General features: G+C 39.0%; 1 protein-coding gene across 1 annotated transcript in view; it reads right to left on the reverse strand.

The window, feature by feature from the left end:
- MDN1 (midasin AAA ATPase 1) overlaps positions 1–20,337 on the reverse strand; it is a 183,099-nt gene that overhangs the window by 41,421 nt on the left and 121,341 nt on the right. The window contains exons 60-70 of the mRNA XM_069065132.1: positions 18,962–19,170; positions 17,773–18,160; positions 14,780–14,889; positions 12,936–13,641; positions 8,824–8,985; positions 6,903–7,176; positions 5,847–6,082; positions 3,821–3,916; positions 2,545–2,639; positions 2,029–2,150; positions 208–357 (exon numbers count right to left, since the gene is read on the reverse strand). Coding sequence (XP_068921233.1) covers positions 208–357; positions 2,029–2,150; positions 2,545–2,639; positions 3,821–3,916; positions 5,847–6,082; positions 6,903–7,176; positions 8,824–8,985; positions 12,936–13,641; positions 14,780–14,889; positions 17,773–18,160; positions 18,962–19,170 — 2,548 coding nt within the window. The remainder of the gene's footprint in view (positions 1–207; positions 358–2,028; positions 2,151–2,544; positions 2,640–3,820; positions 3,917–5,846; positions 6,083–6,902; positions 7,177–8,823; positions 8,986–12,935; positions 13,642–14,779; positions 14,890–17,772; positions 18,161–18,961; positions 19,171–20,337) is intronic.

A 20,337-nucleotide genomic window follows, 5' to 3' on the forward strand; every position in this document is an offset into this window, starting at 1 on the left:
AGAAGAGTCAGCCTGCAGATTAGCCTGGCTGCTGACCCCTATCTTAGAGCTGCCTAGAGCACCTAGAGATTAGGTGACTGATTCCAAAGTTACACAGACACCTAGGTCTTCCTGGGTTCCAGGACAACTTTCTATCCACTCACCTTGCTGTCTCTCTAATGCAAAACAGAAACAACATATGTATTTTCAAAAGAACCAAATGCTTACCTTTTCCTTCCACCTGTGGCATCAACAAGACATGACAATGGAAAACTAGCAGCATCTGAAGTCGTACATGGAATTCTCCCAGGGATGCTCCTTCAATGAAAGCTTGTAAAGTGCTGACCAACACTGTCAATGCCATATGCCTATCACAGTCTAGGAAGAATTAAAAGAATTTAAACAAAGGGGTATGTATTTCTGGCAATCTGACACCAGATGTAATTTCACAGCAAAATGTAGATGAGGTGATGAGAAAGGGGGCACTCAGTCATGAAGGTTATCCAAAGCTGAATTGGGAATTCACATTATAAAAGCATGAAATGAAATACCTTTTAACTCAAACTTAAATAAGTACCTGTTGTTTTTTCTCATTGAAGTAAGTTCCCTGAGTGTCGATTGTTTCATTCATTGCCTTTATCATCTCCTTCCCTCCCCCAGCACCTAACATTGTGTCCAACATGAAGAACATACTCCATCAATTCTTAGTAATGGATTAATTGTATGAAACAGGTAAGTGTGTCCTCTGACAAGAAATCTTAGTTAGGCTTTCTGTAGCCTAATGGAAAGAGAACTTGACTATACAACAAGGGAATCTGGTTAACAGGTCTAACTAGCTCTTCCAGTGTGGACTTTGATCAAGCCTGCTAAAATCTGCCTGCCCTCTAAAATGGGAATGAGGATGATGATCCAAGCCCTAACAAGGAATTTTTATACCTGGACAAGTACCACCAAAACCACATCCTGGAAAACTGGTGGGAAACCTTACCTCACTTGAGTAAGGTGTATTGAGAAAGGAATCTAATCTCAGTCAATTTTAACTAAATATTCCTGCTAGGTAGCAAGTAAATTTGTTTCTACCTGCCAAAGGGCTGTCAACGCACTTCAAATTCAGTATCTTCTAAATCTAGCACACTGGGAAAAACTCTAGTTATCTACCATTCATGTGATCAATCATAAAGCATTTATTAAGTACCTACACAAAGTCCAAGGTATTGAACAGGCAGGCTCTAGGGATATAAATACAAAGAATGAAGGAATCCCTAGTCATAAGGTGTTTACATTCTAATTTCCAAGACAAGTCAATACATAAGCATAAAGAGAACAAAAACAAATAAATACAAAATAGATACAAGGTAGTTTGGAAAGGGAAAGAGAAAAGAAAGAGAGGGGACATGGGGAAAGACTTCACGTGGAAGATGGTAGTGAGCTATGTCTTGAAGGAAGAGGGAAGACTCTATAAGGCAGAAGTGAGGTGGGAGTACATTCCAGGCACAAGGGACTACGACAAAAGGATAAGAAATGGAGTGTCACGTGTGAGGAAGAGAGAGGCTAAGTTTGGCTGAACTGGGGGAAAGGAGGGTGTAACTTGTTACATACAGTAACAAGTAAAGATAGTTTGGGGGCAGGTGATAAAGGGCTTTAAAACCTCAAGAGAAGTTTATATTTTGTCCTAGGACAAACAGGGATCCACTGGAATTGACTTAGGGAGTAACATAATCAGATCTGCACTTAAGGAAAATCACTCTGGTATCATTGTGTAGGATGGACTGGAATCCAAAGAGACTTGAGGCAAAGAGACCAATTAAGAAGCTGTTACAATGTTAGACAAAAAAACAAGAGCCTGAATTAAGGTATGTGAGTAAAGAGAAAGGGTCAGGAGCAGCAGATAAAAAAATAGTCAGATTGGCAGCTGATTATATATGCAAGCAAGGATGAGTGACTAGGTTCAGGATAATGCAATAATTTATTTTTTTAAATGAGTTCACATACCCTATGTTAAGAGCTCCTGCTCTAAAGGCATTGACAAAGTATATCAGAGATCATTACCTTCTTTCCTCTCTGTTTGCTCTTGCATATGTTTCTCAAGCATCTGATAGATAGAAAACCAGTGCTTGGTGGATTTTTCTGTATGTCGTTTCAAGGTATTATCTAGACTCATGGACCAGCAGCTGAAACATGACAAAAGAGACCCATGCCAGCAGTTAGGATTATAGAACCAACAGCTACAATGCTCTTTCCCCAAGTGAATATATTTGGGAGAAATCCCAGATCAACTGTTGGAGAATTAAAATTAGTTTATACAAAATTGATAGTATGTCAAAACCCATGTACAGTATACGAAACCCCCATTTCAAAATACAATCTTCTTGGAAAAACTCTACTCAAAAAACTGCAGAATCATTAAGGCTCATTTGTGTACAATAAAACATATATAATATCACCTTTTAAAACTAAGTGAATATGCAGACCACATAGATCTTTAGGTACTGATTAATGGCCCCAGGGGATTGAGAGAGTGAGGCGTGGGGGGAAAGTTGGGAGGCAGACATTAATACTACTTACTTAAGCTCCAATTTACGCCACTGGATGATGAGATGACTAACCAAATCAAGGTGTTTACGTAAGGACAGGGCTCGGCTAGCATTCTCTTCCCAATCCTAAAGGAAATAAAAGAACCCCTTTATCACCTAAGTGATTTTTGATAGGAGGATGCAAACCCAAAATGGCCATTCCTCCTTTAACCAGTTCCTTCCCTAATGTATTAACTATCTTTTATCATCCCCTTGTACAAAGAAGGATAGTTGCTAACAGAGCACATCTTTGAAGCCATTATCCCAGTATAACATGGATGAATTTGCACTGATCTTACCTATCCACAATCTTCGACTTGTGATTTTAAGAAATTCAGCACACATTTATAAAAACAGCCAGCTGGGGATTGATGCGGTTTGTGGTTATGGAACAATGGTACTAAATGAACTATGTGGAAAGGGGCCTCTACTGGACAATGCCCTAACCATTTGAGCCTTAATGTATGTTTATAAACTTCAAGAGAATTTAAATTCTCTTGACAGATTGTACTCTCTTTTCTAAAAGTCAATCAATAATAAAGTCTTAAGGCAAAAACTGTGCTTAGCCAAATGAAAAATAGTTGGGAAGGAGCTTAGAAAAAATAAGAGGTGAGTCCAAGACCTGGATCCAGCACTCAATAACAGTTTGACTTTGGACAATCATCACTTAATCTTTTGTGGTTCTGATCTTCTTATCTATAAAAGAGTGGGATAAATTTAACCTCTATAGAGACCTACTCCAATACTTCATATCATGGCATAGAGGTAACTTTGGTTCTTAAAAACTATGGCAGTGTAACAAAAACACCAGAAGCTTATTAATAATAATTAGCAATGTTTTCTACATATCATTAAATAACAAGAGTATATAATAATTGTATTGTATAAAATGCATATCATAAATTATTAATACCAATAAATAAGTACCAATTATTACAGAAATATTTTAACAGAAAAGGAGACCTGGCTTCAGAGACAAACACGTATTGTTCCAAGTCCTATGCTTAAGTCATTCTGGTTAGGCAACCCAAGGCAAGTCACCTTAACTTACCCCCTACAGTTCTCTAAGCTTTGAAGTTGCAGAACAGTTGCTGATCTAAACTGATGGAAGGGCTTTGCTCCTGGGGAATTCCCTATGTCAATCACAGGGAAAGCATAGTTCTGATCCTGCACCTATGCCAACCCCACCCCCCACCCTGAAAAAACACCTTAATAATTTAACCTCTATAAAGTCCTATGCCAGTACTTCATATCATGGCATAGCTTACCTGTGACTTTGCCAAAAGAATCTCTAAGCCATTCAGAAACTTTGAAAGTGGACTAGAGAGTGGGAAGCTTCGGATTCTGTCCATCACAACCATAAGCTAGAGAATGAAGAAAACATTAAGTCTCAGACAGTAATCAGCACATTCTTCTGCCCACACTTGACGAGACACTTATGAGAACCTGAAATCAAAGAGCCATCTATGTTTCCTGCTTTAAAAATAATCTCTCCCACACGTTAAAATCAGCAAGGAATTGAAGAACAGGAGTCAAGGGAAGGCAAGAGGCTAGCCCTGACTGAGCTGGGCACATTCTGCCCTGCTCTGGAATCCAGACTGAAGGCATATGATGAATTGAATCAAAGAATCTCAAAGGTACAATTGTATTTCGAAAAAAGGTTTTAGGCTGATAGGCTTGAGGAAAAATATAGGGCATATGTGAATGTGTATATATGCTCTGACAGGCAGAATGAGCTGGCAGCAGGGAGATACCTGCAGGGACCTTTTTTGGGACTTATTTTACAACATTCCCACCCAAGCATTCTGTTACAGACAAATTAGACTGGTTGCCACTCCATACTTTCCCATTTCTCTATCTTTTCTCCAACTATTCCCTATGGAACATCCCTAGGATGTTACCTCTTTTCCAGTTGTTGAAATCTTACCTCATCCTTCAAGGCCTAATTCAAATGCCACCTCCTGCAATAAAGTTTTCCTGATATCCCCCAGCAGGAAAGATCTCTTCTCTATTGGATTTTTACACCATAGTTCTCTTATAAACTTACCATATTCAAATATTTATATTAACCCTGCTAGACTGTAAGCTTTTACATGGCAGGCACAAATGTTGTATTTATCTTTGGAATTCAAGCAGTAAAATTCTATGTAAAGAAGAATATTGCCAGACCTATATTTCAGTAAAAAATCACTTAGGCAGATTGCATGGAGAATGTACTGAAATGAAAACAGACTTGAGGCAGGGAGGGGAAGTAGGAAGCTATTACAATACTCTAGGCAGACAGGAGTTGATGTGTACCAGAAACAGGAGGTGACTGTGAGTAGACAGAAGACCTGTGCCAGAGAAAACAAGGTCAGAAAAACAATTAAATATACGAATTGAGGATAACAGAAAGATAGTGAACCTGGGTGACTGTGGGTTGATGCTCTTGATAATAATATATAAGTTCAGAAGAAGGGATAAGGGGGGAGAGAGGAAGGAAAAGAGGGGAGGAGGGAAGAGGGAGAGAAGATGGAAGAGAGGAAGGGGGGAAAGAGAGAGAGGGATGGGAAGAGAAAGGGGGAGAGAGGGAGGAGGAGAGGGGGGAGAGAGAGAGAGAGAGAGAGAGAGAGAGAGAGAGAGAGAGAGAGAGAGAGAGAGAGAGAGAGAATGAGTTGTTTTGGACATGTCTCATTTGAGAAACCTATGGAACATCAAGTACAAAATGTCAGATGATGTGGGACTAGAGAGCTCAAGAGAAATACTAGGGATGGATATATACACCTGGACATCATCTATCTGTAGAAAGATAATAGAATCCAAGGGAGTTGATGAGATCAGTATCAGTGAGGGAATATAGTAATAAAAAAAGACAGAGCTTTTGGGAAATATTCGTAGTTAATGGGGAAGACACTGAAGAGTATCAGTAAGACTGAGAAAGTCATGGCAGAGCCAAGAGAGTGCATTCCCAAAAAGGCTAAGTAAAAAAAGTTTGTAGAAGGAGAAGGTTGTTGACAGTGTCAAATGTTTCAGAGGTCAAGAAGTAACAGGATTAATAAAAGCCCATTAGACTTGGCAATTAAGAGATCATTTAATAACAGAAAACACAACACTGTTTCAGTTGAATAATGAGGTCAGAAACCAGAGCAGAGAGTTTAGAACCAAATAAACCCAAAAAAGAAAATTACCACTTTTGGCAGCATTAATCTATATTAATGAACTGCAGCAACTGAAAAACAACTTTTTGTTGTGAAGCACCCATGTGCATGTGCTTGCAATATGTGACTGCACATATTACAGATCTGATGGACTTACCTGCATGAGGGCTGGGTGCTCTGGCCAGTCCTGCAGAAGTCGATTTACTTCTTCAGCGAAGTCATGCAGCACAGGTTGGCACTGTCTGACTTCCTTTATGTTGGGATGCTGATAAAAGTCATATGGTCCATCAGGTTTCAAGGACAGGTCTAAGGCTGCCTCTTCAAAAAGAGTGTTGTAGAAAAGAGTACTGCCCAAGATCTGGCTGCCCAGAAGCCTGTCATTCACTTCTGTGCCTGTAATGCCAGTTAACAAGAATGAGACTGATGATCACTACAACTACATCTCTTCTTGGTCCAAGAAGAGTTTTTTGTTTTGTTTTTTTAAATAGCACATCTGAAAGATGCTTAAACAAAAGCATGATGGACAAATAGCAAAGCTGCCATCAGGTGAAAAAAAAAATAGCATTGGTTAATTTTGCTTCAGAACATGCCAGGTCTGGACTGGGGTGATTTACCAGCATGTTCGAATGATGGTTCCAAACTCCTAGTTTCTGTGATACGGGGACATAGAGACTGCTTATCATTTAGACTGTGGACTTAAACTGTCAGTTTTTATAGCTACCCTGACTGACAAGAAAGGAAAATTACCCTTCTAGTTTAGGGGGCAGCAATAGGTGGGTACTGGGGAAGCTATATATGATCAGACCAAGAATTCACAAACTCCCCAACACCTAGTCACCTATCCCCTAAATAGAGTTTCAAAAGATTTTATAACATCTTTATACAGGAAACATTCCAACAAACAGGTGTGCAACATAAGGGGAGTAAGAAGCCTTAGGTGAATGAAATTATCACCTAACACAAATACAACCTTCATGCTCTTAAGTTCTCTCCCAAAGTATTCAGGTTATTAAAAGTAACTTTAACATTCTAAGTTTTTAAATGCAATAAATTTGGACCTAAGCAACTGACTTCCTTAGAAAAAGAAAATATCTGCTAAAAAATATTTAAGTGAAAACAGTATTAAGTAAAAAATTTTAGGTTAATTTCCCATTTTACTCTACACTCTCTATCAACTGTCAAGTATACAACAAATAAAAATACAACAACATACCCATCCAGGGGTAAAAGTGTGTCACAAGAGATGCACCAGTCTGATAGCAGGCCAGAAATAAGCTGAAGTAATGTTTAGGCTGGTGTGGCAGTAGGTCTTGTTGGTACCAGAGGGATCGAGCAAAGTTTAAGCACAACTGTTGATGGACCAACATCACAGCCTGCATTGAGCTCTGGGAGAAGGAATTTACATCTGTGTCTGCTCTTTCCATTGGCTCATCTTCAGTTTCCATTTTCTCCTCTAGAGTTGGCTGGGCTATAATGTCTGCAAAGTCCTACAGGTCAGATAAAGGCAACTATTAATGTTAGGGAAGTTAGTGATTAAACCAGGATTATAAGTTTCATTCTACTGAAAGGGAAAAGAAACAAAACAGGATAAAGGAATAAAATAACAGAACAGCTGTGCACTTGCCATTAGAAAGTAAGCTCCTTAAAAGTAGTTTTATTCCCAGCAACTGGCACAGTGCCTGGAAAATATTGGTTTGGGGAGGCAACATGGTAATCCATCAAAAACCATGTATTCAGTGCCAACTATGTGCTAGGTGCTGTGCTGAGCACTGGAGATTCAAAGGATACAAAGTCCCTTCCCTCAAGTAGCTTAAAGTCTAATGGGAGAGATAACATGCAAACAAAGATAAGAAGTGAGTCATATATGGGATAAATAGGACAAAATGAAAAGGGATGGCTCTGGAATTGAGAAGGGTTAGAGAAAGCTTCCTGCAGGAGGAACATTAACTGGTACTTGAAGGAAGTCAGAGTAGCCAGGAGACCGGAATGAGGAGGGAGAGCATTCCAGACATGGGGCAACACTAGAGAGAAGGCCCAGAGATGGAGGGACTTGTTGGGACAGCCAGGAGGCCAGTGTCACCAGATCAAAGAATGCACACAGGGGAATGAGGTGTCAGAAGATCTGAAAGGTAGGAGGAGTTTAGATTATGAAGGGATTTAAATGCTAAACAGAGCACTTTATATTTGCCTCTGAAGGCAGCAAGAGGGAGCCACTGGAGTTTAATGAACAGGGGAGTGCTATGTTTGGACACTTAGCTAATTTTGATACAGGAGAAAGTGTCCTAGACTTGAAGTCAATGGACTTGAATTTTAATTACATAGTAAGTATATAATAAATATATAATAAGAAGCTCTGCAACTTATTATGTTTGTGGCTCTTCACCTCAGTTCCCCATCTATAAAATGTAGAAGTTGGACTTGATGAATTTTAAGATCCCTTTTATATCTAAGTCAATAATCCTATGATATTAGGGTGAATGGTTCTAAACAAGTTATTCACACTCTCTGGGGCTCAAATTTTATCAAATGAGTGGGCTGAACTGAACAATCTCTATGGTCTCCTTTAGCTCTGACATTCCATGAGTCTATCTCCATGTTCATAGGTTACCTTTTTAAGGGCGTGGTACAAGGCCACCAAAATTCTTTACTTGAAGAAAAAGCATCCATTAATAGATGATTCCCCAAAACGGGGATAGAGAGGTTTGGCAGGTAGGGTTGGGGTTCCAGTACTGTAAAATAGGAACTGGTATTTATATATCACTTTAAGGTTTAAATACATTATCTCATATGAGCCTCACAATCACTCCATGATTCAGGTGCTATTATCCCATTTCACAGATGAGAAAAATCAAAGTTCAGAATACCACTCCTATTTAATTGTCTGAGGCAGGACTCAAAGCAAAGTTTTCCTGACTCAATGTTCACTGCTCTATGCATTGGACTATGCTGCCTGAAACACTGAAAACAGTGGGGCAGTCCATTCTTGAAAATCTGGTGAATGCTCATCACAAAGAGCTCACTGGGTGTCTAACAAGGGAGGGACAGAGAGGCACGTGGGATGTGGCGTACACTGTAAAGGGGATCCATTCTCAAACCCACCTCCATAGTCCCCCTCAAAACTCTAGCCATTCTACCTTTTCATGGAGTGGGAATTGCTTCCTGAATTCTCTTTCCTCCTCTTCCTCCTCACTCAGTCCTGTTCCATGGCTCTTGTTCTTATATCTATACAGGCTGTTTTCCTGCTCAGCCTTTATCTGGGCACAGCGTTCTTGTTCATCCCACTCATTTATGATTTCCTAGAAAGCCAAAAACAGAGAAAGAAGTTTTGCTGCCTTTCCCAAAACACTCTCACTGAACAAAGGAAGATAAATGCTTACCTTCTTCTATACTCCTCAGAAAACCTAGAGTAAGCATGGAACAAAATCAAAGGAAAGGCTCGATCAAATCAGTCAGCAAATTATTTACAGTGCTTATTATGCCAGGCACTATGCTGCTAAGCAATGGGAATACAAAGGCAGGCAAAAATACAGTTCCTGTCCTCTAGGAGTCTACACTCAAAATGGGGGTGACAACACACAAAGAGTTTACATACAAGATATAGACAGTGTAAAAATGGAAAGTAATCTCAGAAAGAGGGTCTGGAAGAGGCTTCTATAGGATCTGAGATGCATACTGAAGGATGCCAAGCATCTAGGAAGTAGAGCTCAGAAGGGAGAACATTCTAGGTCTAGGGGTGAGCCAGTGGAAAGGTGTGGCACAGAGTGATGGAGGGTTATGCTTGAGGTACAGCAAGGCCAATGTCATAGAGTATGTGAAGAGCATAGTGTAGAAAGATGGCAGAGTAGGTCAGAAAATTTCAAGCTCAAGATTTTCCCCCACAAAAGAGATAAAATAGCACTTTAGGGTGAACAAAGTACAGGTAAAAATAAATAACAATAAGGCACAACAGGGATCTTCTTGGGACAATTTGAGAAGATTAGAAGAAAAATTCCAAAACAAGATTTGGTCCCAATGAAGAGTAAACACCGCTAGGATAGGGTAAGCTTTAACAACAAGCAGCAAGCCCTGGGGTTAGTTGGTTTGAGAGGCTGCCTCTGTCCCAGTCACAGAACTTTTACCCCTGGGATATTGAGGGGAGTTGGACACCTAAGCCCAGGAAGATCGAGGGAATCTCTGCTGACAAGGAACTCCATACCCAGCTGTGCTACGAAGAACAGCAGGGGTAAGAAGGAAATAGCACATGCTCAGTGAATGCAGAAGCAGTGGGGCAGAAAGCCCCTGGCTGTGGGCACTTACAGGAGGCTGGAGGTTTGGCTTTGGTTCCAGGCTAAAGGAGAGAACTGAAGATCTGGGGCAAGAAGCCCCACAAAAAATGCACAGGCAAAGGAGAAAGAATCCAACCATAGAAAGCTATTATGGGAATAGAGAAGACCAGGGTTCATCTTCAGAGGAAGAGACAGAAGTAAATAAACCCCCAAAGAGTAATGTCAAATGGTTACCTGTCCAAAAAGAAATCACAGAAGATCTTTAAAAAGACTTTAAAAATCAAATGACAGAGATGGAGGAAAAACTAAAAATAAATAAATAAATGATGCAAGAAAAACAAGATTACAAAAGAAAAGTCAACTAATTAGAAAAGGAGATTCAAAATCTTAAGAAAATGATACCTTAAAAATTTGAACTGGGAAAGGTGAAGCCAGAGAAATTATAAGAGATCAAGAAATAATTAACTAAAATATCGATAATGAAAAAAAATCAAAGAGAAAGTAAAACATAAGAAAAACAACAGATCTGGAAAATAGTTCAAGAAAAAACACAAAAATAATCAGACTTACTGAAAGTTATGATCAAAAACAGAATCCTGATACAATAATACAAAAATTAATTAAAGAAAATTGTCCTGAGGCATTAGAACAAGGGAGGGAAATAAAAACAGAAAAAATCCATAGGATCACCACTTAAAAGAGATCCTTTGAGGAAAATTCATAGGAATATCATGGCCAAATTCTGAAACCCTTTGCTCAAGGATAAAATGTTAAAAATAACAAGAATAAAACAATTCAAATATGATGGTGCCACAATTAGAATCACACAAGATGGGGGGTGGCTAGTTGGCATAGTGAATAGAGCACTGGCCCTGGAGTCAGGAGGACCTGAGTTCAAATCCAGCCTCAGACACTGAACACAAAACTAGCCATGTGACCTTGGGAAAGTCACTTAATCCCAATTGCCCTACCTTCCCCCCTCCAAAAAAAAAAAAAGAATCACACAAGACCCAGCAGCAGAGACATTAAAGGACCACAGGTCTTAGAATACTTATAAAGAGAAGAGCAAAAGAACTGGGGCTTCAGCCAAAAATATTATCACAGCAAAGTTAAGCATAATCCTAAATTTAAAAAAAAAAAGGACATTTGATCAACTGTCAGATTTTCAAGACTGTTAAAAAAAAAAAAAACCTGAACTTAAATAGAAGATTTGATAAACAAGAGCCAAGAGAAATATAAGGTACATACCACAGACTGATTATAAGGGATTCAATAAAGACAGACTGTTTACTTTGTATATATGTAAAATGTAAAACATGTCTAGGATTCTTATTAATAACTGGGTAGTTCATAAGAAAGATTGGTGTGAACCTGAGTATGATTTAAACTTAAAAACTAAAACCATTTAAGAACAGCTAAAAAGAGTAATTATTTGATACAAATTAGGTGTAAAAGGAAGAATCAACACAGAAGAATTATATGGGGGGAGGAGGGTTGGTAATTCTGGTAACCTACTTTCATCGGGAATGGTTTCAAGATGGAAATATATATATACACACACACACACACAGAAGAGTATGAAAGTCTTCTAAATTCAGAAGGCATAAAACAGTAGGGAGACAGGGAGGACAAGGAGGGTTACATATGAGCTGCTGTGAATAGAGGATTTATAAGAATTGTCAACAGACCGAATATGTGAGGTAAGTATAAGACTAAAGCAATGAACTTAGGTTATCGGGAAGATGGTGGTGTCCTCAACAAAAACAGAAAAATGCTGAAAATAAGAGGTTTTGAGTACATGATGTCTAGATAACATACAGTTAGAGATGTCCAAAAAGAAGGTGGTAGAATCAGAAGAGAGACTGGGGCTGGGAAGAGCTGTACTAATAATCATCTAATTGGAAATGACAACTGAATCTAAGGAAATGATGTGATCACCAAGGAAGAGGGGAGAGGAGGGGAGAGCCATGGGGAACAAAAAAGGTTAGGGGGCATGACCTGGAAGAAAACAGAGAAAAAGGAATTGAGAAGGAATTGTCAGAAACATAAAACCAGCAGAAAGTGGTGTCAGGAAAACTTAAAAAGGAAAAACTATCTAGAAGAGGGTGTCTGATAATGTCAAAGGCACAAAAGTCAAGAAGAATGAGGATTGAGAAAAGTTCATTAGATTTGCATAAGTAAATTCACAGAGGATTTAAAAAACCCCAACAACTTTTGGTCTGTCTATAGCATTTTAATTTGATATATTCAAGTCCCTTAGAGTTAGGGATGAGCAGGTCAATGCTTTAACAATGAACTGCCTGCAGGGGAAAATGTGCCTAATGCTCTTTTAAGTTTAATCTGCATTACCAAAATTTTCTCCATCACTTTCAAGTCCAGAAAATCCTCCAAACAATAAACTGAAACCTAATTTGTGGCATTTCTAGCTTTTTTTCAGGCTGCAAATGCTCACAGTGAAAATATCACAGTAGGCTCTTACAAGTCAGTCTGAACTGGCTCCAGTTTCAAATCTAGAACACTATAATACATGAAGCAGAATGCCAATGCCTTGAGAGAAGCAATCAAACCTAAAACAGGGTTTCTCATGTGTAGTGGACACTTAATTAATGCTTACTGAGCTGAACCTAATGAATTTCCATGAAATTATATAATTAGCTAAGCTCAGATTTGTGACTCATGGTTCATATTCAGTTTGGTTGTAACTTCAGCGGGGTTGACAAAGTGACTCTGGAAGAGAAAAACCCATGGTTAAGGACTATGTTTAATCAGATGGCATTCAGCCTGATGTAAGTCATAAGAATTTAAGTGATTAATCCCAGACCAGTGATTTGTTAAAATTCTTTTCTACTTCCCAATATATCTTATTTAATACTCATAGAACACCAACAACATCCTTCCTCTTCCATTTTTTTGCTCCTTGTTTTCCCCAAAAAACATGAGAACGAATAGGGTTAGGAACATTTAGGTAGAACTATTCTTACCTGACATATATGCCTAAAAAGTATCAAAGTTTTCTGGTCCATTTCTCCTTTACAAAGTACATGAGAGCGAAGGTAAAGCAGAGCATTCATCAGCAGCTGCTCTTGGGTTGGACAGGGCTTCTGGCCCTTGCCTTCTAATTCATGACCAACAGAATGTTTCACAGATATCTTCTTAAGTCCTCGGAGCACTTCAATCATCTTTACAGAGCACAGAGCATCTGCATGAGAAAAATAGGTAGGAAAAGTAGAGTCCAGAGAAGGGAAGGCGAGCAATGAAGTGACCAGAGAACTCAACTTGTCTGGAGAAACCAAACCACTGTGAAGCATGGCACAAACTTCAGAGGCTACCAGTCTCATGCCATGCTGCATTTGCAAAATAGCAGCCTGTAATGGAGCCACGGCATCTGGGTACAGAGCATATTCCTCCATCAGCCGTTTCCTAAACTGGTGGTGTGACTTCTGCCAAGCAGCCTCCTCCTTCAGTAAGTTCTGTGTCGCCTGGGATGACTTAGACGCATCTGCTCGAAGGCTTTGCAGCAGACGGGTGAGCAGATCCTGAACCGAAGAGACCCGAGCAATGCTGGTGACATAGTGGCGAATATCCTGGAACATCGATTCATAAGAGGGAACTTGAGGCCTGAAGGCCTGCTTTTTCAACAAGCTGCTTATCTGTTCCTTCAACTGTTGTATTCTTTGGCGCAGTATTCTGAAGGTAAATGTACAAAACAGAATAAAGGAAGGACATGAATTCCAGGATAGTCAAAATATGAAAACAGATGTAACAGCTCTTCAGGCAGCAGGCCTATAGTTGACTGTAATGGAAATCTAAATTAAGTGCAGAACTGAATCCTATATTTACTAATTGGTTGTGGCTCTTATCAAGCTCAACCTAAAGTTTAGTTTCAGACATCCCATGTATTATTATTTTGGAAGAGGAAGTGGGGTGGGTAGGTTAAGTGAGAGAGACATATACCAGGGCTCCTCTAGTACAACACTGGAAAGATGCTGTATCTCACCTGGTTTAAGTACAAGCTAATAATAGTAACAATTGAGTTTATATAGCACTTTGAGGTTTGCAAAGCACTTAACTATAGTATCATTTTAATCACACAACCACCTTGGGAAGTAGGTCTATTATAATCATTATCTTACAGTTGAGGAATCTACACCCTCTGGCTCTTAATTACCAAACAGAATTAGCATATACACAATGGAGAAGAAAAAGAGGATTATATACATAAAACTACAAAACTCTATTTTATATATAGTTTGCTTTCCTTAATATGTAATTCATTCAACACATAACTTTCAGGGCTTTCATTTATCTATGATTCTTTCTCACCTACTTTCTATTTTCTTCTGTGCATTTAAATAAAAATACTTCAATAAATCTCTTTTCTTTTTCTTGGTCATGCTATCATAAACTTGTCTGACATATACCCCCTGCCCACAAAAAAAAAATTAGAAAGAAAAACAAAATTCTAGTAACAAACATGCATAGCCAAGCAAAGCAAATTCCCATAATGGCATGTATTACTCTGCATTTTAAGTTTAAGGTGAGATTTAAACCAAGACTATCTCCACCAAAAGCAGCACACTGTCAACTAGCCTGCACATGCTGTCTTTGTTACTTAGGTATGGTACCTAAAATTCTCCTGCTGAATACATCCTGATCTAAGAATTCTCCAAGAAACCAAATGGTCTATGCTTATGATCACTAATAATTGCCAAATGGTGTAAAAAATAGATATTACCACTCTTGAATAAACCTAAAAGGAGACTTTGCATCCCTCCCACCTCCAATCACTATAATCACACTACAAACTACCAGTCAGCTGTATTACCTGATGTGAGGGTGAGAATAATTGATAATAATTTCATCTTCAAGGTCTTTTCCTGTATGCAGTTGTGACAAGAGGTTTTGAGTCTTCCACTCACACTCAAGCTGATGTAACTAAGCAGGCAAAGTGGGAAAATGCATATTAGCAGGTAAAAGTTACATATGGTAAATATCCTGATTATCTAAAAAGCAGGCTCTCTCTGGGTGACAGCGTTTATCTTTATAATGACAGAGTACTGTGTGAAAGGGTGCTTTTAAAAATGGTACAAAACTACCCACATAAATCCTCGGCATTCCTATATATTTCCAATGAAATTCAACAGCAAGAAGTAGAAAGAGAAATCCCATTTAAAGTTACTGTAGATATTATAAAATATTTGGGAATCTACCTGCCAAAACAAACCCAGGACCTGTATGATCATAACTACAAAACACTTTTCACACAAATAAAGTCAGATCTAACTAATTGGAAAAATATCAATTGCTCATGGCTGGGTCGAGCTAATATAATAAAAATGACAATTTTACTAAATTAAATTATATATTTAGTGCCATACCAATTAATTTACCAAAAAACTACTTTATAGAGTTAGAAAAAATAGTAACAAAATTCATCTGGAAGAATAAACGGTCCAGAATATCAAGGGAATTGATGAAAAAAAATGCTAGGGAAGGTGGACTTGCTTTACCAGATTTCAATCTGTACTATAAAGCAGCAGTCATCAAAACTACCTGGTACTGGCTTAGAAATAGAGAAGTGGATCAATGGAATACATTAGGCACACGAGATTCAGAAGTCAACGACTACAGTAATGTACTGTTTGATAAACCCCCAGACCCTGGTTTTTGGGATAAGAACTCACTGTTTGACAAAAACTGCTGGGAAAACTGGAATATAGTATGGCAGAAACTGGACATAGACCATTATCTAACACCATATACCAAAATCAAGTCTAAATGGGTTCATGATCTAGGTATAAAGGTTGATATTCCTGCTAAAACAAGGAATAGTTTACCTATCAGACTTGTGGAGAGGGAATGACTTTATGATGAAACAGGAATTAGAGAACATTATAAAATGTAAAATGGATAATTTTGACTACATGAAATTGAAAAGTTTCTGTACAAATAAAGCCAATGTAACCAAGATTAAGAAGGAGGTGGGAAATTGGGAAAGAATCTTTACAACCTATGTCTCTGATAAAGGACTCCTCTCTAAAATATACAGAGAACTGAGTCAAATGTATAAGAATACAAGTCATTCCCCAATTGATAAATGGTCAAAGGATATGAACAGGCAGTTTTCGGAGAAAGAAATTAAAGCTATCTATAAGCACATGAAGAAATGCTCTAATTCACTATTGATTAGAGAAATGCAAATCAAAACAACTCTGAGGTACCACATCTCACCAGTCAGATTGGCTAAGATGACAAAATAGGAAAATGACAAATGCTGGAGAGGATGTGGGCAAACTGGAACACTAATGCATTGTTGGTGGAGTTGTGAACTGATCCAGCCTTTCTGGAGAGCAATCTGGAACTATGCCCAAAGGGCTATAAATACTTTCATACCCTTTGATCCAGCAATACCACTCCTAGGGTTATATCCCAAAGAGATTATAGAAATGGGAGAAAGACCCATATGTACAAAAATGTTTATAGCAGCTCTTTTTGTTGTGGCAAAGAATTGGAAATTAAGGGGGTGCCCATCAATTGGGGAATGGCTGAACAAGTTGTGGTATATGCACGTTATGGAATACTATTGCGCCATAAGAAACGGGGAGCAGGCGGTCTTCATATTTACCTGGAGAGGCTTAAAAGAACTGATGCTGAGTGAGAAGAGTAGAACCAGGAGAAATTTGTACACAATTACAGACACAACGTATGTGTGATGACCAACTTTAATAGACTGGACTCTTCTCAACAATGCAAGGATATAAGTCAATCCCAAAAGATGCATGATGGAGAGAAAAATGTGCATCCAGAGAAAGAACTAGAAAGAACTAAATTTATATCCAGGTGGAAGCAAAATACCTGATCTTTTTCGTTCTCTTATTTGGTTTTATGTCCTCTATACCATTTTTCATTTCAGCTGGTACAATCCGTCCTTATAACCTGACTAATGTATAATGTGAAAGTATTTACAGATCCTATACTTGATTATAAGATGCCATGGGGGTGGGGGGAGGGGAGAGAGGGGGACAAAATGTGAAACTCAAGGAATTGTGGAATTGAATCCTGTAAACTAAAAGGAAACAAACAAATTAATAAATTAAAGTTAAAAAAAAATGGCACAAAACTGAGTTGGTAACACTTTTAAAATAAGAATTTGCTATTCTTCCATTAAAAAAAAGATCAATGTCATTGGTCTCTGAATCGAAAAACACAGTGCCCAGGGTATCTTGGGGTATCACAAAAGAACAGGAGCTATTAGCATGCTCCGCTCTCTATCACCATGTACTTTGTGATTTGAATTTGCATGAAACAGTAACTTCAAGAAACAAAGCTATTTCCTGAATCCTAAAAAAGAAATTTATAAAGGACCGAAAAAGAGTAACCGGAGAATAATGTTCCATTAAGTTTGTGAACTTATAAGGGACCAAAAAAGATTAACTAGGGGGAGGCAGGTGGTGTAGTGAATAGGACTGGCCCTGGAGTCAGGAGGACCTGAGTTCAAATCTGACCGCAGACACTTAATGCACACACAAAAAAACCTAGCCATGTGACCTTGTGCAAGTCACTTAATCCCAACTGCTCTACCTTCCCCCCTCCAAAAAGCCAAAAAAAAAAAAAAGATTAACTAAAGAATAATGTTCCAGCTACATTCATTTGCCTCACAGATGAGTAAACTTTACCCCTCTAAGATGAATATAACAAGGTAGCAAAAACTGAGCTGGCAACTGTAGAGTCCTAAGGCAATATCCACATTCCCCTTCCCTTCTCAGAAGACTTAATCCCATGGGAGCCCACACCCTTCCAACTCCTAGATTTCCATACCTCTTCCTTGGCATACTTGAGCTTGTACTCCCTCTTTACTGCAGGATCAAACTGTGTCTGAGGAACCCATGCTTGGACCTGTGACAAGCCCAGGTACACCCACAAGCTCCCTCTCTCAGCCACCTCAGGTATGTCCTTCCTGGTCTCTCCTTCCCCAAAGAGGTGCCTCACACAAGTCAGCAAGAAACCAAGAAGCTCTGCTGGCAGCATTTCCTGCCCAATCATGTCTCCCAGTGTCCTGCACACATGGTGGAAAGCCGCTCTGTCTCTGGATGGCAGCCTGTTGCACTGCTGTATGTATTCTTGCTTCCTGGGCGCTGGGACCAGTTCTGCTAAGGCCAAAAGGGTCCTGTATAGCATCACCCACTGAAGGTGGGAATCTGTGTTTCTGAAGGAGGAACAGCATCATCAGCAGATGTTAGCAATCAGGGAAATGAATGTGTGTGCCTGTGTGTGCTTGTGTTTGTGTGTGTGAGCAAGAGAAAATTTTATTTAAAGATCATTTCCACCCCAACCCCCCTCTCCCCCCAAAAGAACCTGCTATCTTGCCTAGATGGCTACAAATGTATGAAGAACTTAGCACTGAGTTTTTCCCTATATGGGGAACAAGTTTGTATTTATCACTTATACTCATCCCCTCTTGCCCGTGTTTTCCTTCACTTTATTTCAGAGTGACAGAAGCCCTAGCCACTCCTCAAGCAAGAAGACCTATAGTTACAGCTGCCTATGAGAAGGCATATCATTAGGCAGACAGTAGCAGCTCTCTTAGCCCTACTGTCAACCCCAGCAGCAGCTCAGGCCATTCTGGGAAGCCTCCCCCAATCTTTTGAAATTTAATTTTTATTTTGTCCAATTAACAAAAATCTATTTTTTTCACCACCAACCCCAACCAAGCATTACAAAAAGAAAAAGAAATATGCATACTTCAGTAAAATAAATGCTCATGTTGGCCATATCCAAAAGCATATGTCTCCTTCAAAGCAAAGCTTACTAGTGAACCTATGTTCTGTTCATCAGTTGCAAAATAGTCTACCCAACAGAGCTAACCAATAAACCAGTGAAGCCTGATACAGAACCATCTCCTATGCAAAAGCTCTGTGTGAGGAGAAATAATCAAGAGCTCAAGGAGGCCTAGACTAACTTAAATATAGAAAAACTATAAGTAAAAATTTAAGGAAGGAAGAAATACCTCAATTCTGCCATGCTAAGAACAGTCATGTTGGTCCAAAGAATGGTGCTGACATCCTTAAGCTGCTGTGCTCTCTCTGCCCATTCTCCAAGGGTGACATGTGAAGAAGACAGGACAGAAAGGCCACCAATATCCCAGGGACAATAGCTGCGTGTGAGGACTTCAAAGAAGCACTTTGAAAAAACTGCTCTATTTAAAATGCCTGGTCCCTGAAAGATAGGAATTAATGGTACAATATCACTGTTTGCAAACAAGCTCAAATTCCACAAAAGAATGCATTTGTTTCTTGATGTACTTTGATAATTAGCAATTCTGAAACCAGGTATGGTCAGGATCTCAATAAAGGGAAATCTTCCAATTATACTTCTTTGGGGTCAGAGAATGTTTGTTAGTCACTATTTTCTTGGTCATATCAAGGTCACAAATGGCACTTTATAGATGAAAGTATTTCTAAAATAATTCATTTTGACACTTCAGTTCTTAAAACAGAAAAGTCATGAGAAAATACATACAAACAAGCAACAAAATTCATTATCATCCAGAAAAGAATGGAAAAGAGGAAGCAGCATTATGAAGGGTCAGCTACCCTGGAAGTTCACTCTTCCCAGAGATTTCTCACAACGAACATACTACTCTCCACCCTTTAGGCTTCAACTTCTGATTGGCTGATTTTTTCTTTTTTTTGCTTTTTGGAAGGCAATTGGGGTTAAGTAACTTGCCCAAAGTTACACGGCTAGTTTGTTTTTTTTTTTGGTGAGGGTGTTAAAGTGTCTGAGGCCAGAACCAAATGGTGCTTTACTTCACTGCGCTACCCAGAAATGCTGTTTTAAGGGAAACAACCAGATCAGTCAAATCTTGACTCCTCTCCATGCTAGACTCCTGACTACTGGAATTTCTCTACAAGCCCCCTTCCTGTTGCCCCCTTTTCAGGCTCTTTGCTTGTGCTGTCTTCCTCCATCAGAATGTAAGCTCTTTGAGGGCAGGGACCATCTTTCTTTCTGCTTCTATCTGTATCCCCAGACCTTACCACAGTGCGTGGCCCATAGTAAGCACTTCACAAATGCCTACTGACTTAACAAAAAAGGAAAGCTACAGGTCTGGATTGATTTTTACATGAAAATTATCTCAACAATGAAAAGGAAACATAAGATAAAGATAAGCAAAGTTTAACATACTAAGCAGTAGGTGCTGATACTGGAATAAAGAAATGGAAGGAAGAAAAGCATTACAAGAATGTAATTACCATCCTGCATCCTGCTAGGTCAACATTACTTATTTCAGACAACTCACATTTGTCAACAGCTAACATCTAAACCGCTCTTCAAGGTTTACAAGTGTCTCTGATAGCTAGCCCAAATATCATCCCCATGAACTGT

This window comes from Petaurus breviceps, unplaced genomic scaffold (genome assembly GCF_028583685.1).
Source record: "Petaurus breviceps papuanus isolate PSGF00001 unplaced genomic scaffold, PetGlider_PUasm1.0 90667, whole genome shotgun sequence".
Classification (NCBI taxonomy): domain Eukaryota; kingdom Metazoa; phylum Chordata; class Mammalia; order Diprotodontia; family Petauridae; genus Petaurus; species Petaurus breviceps.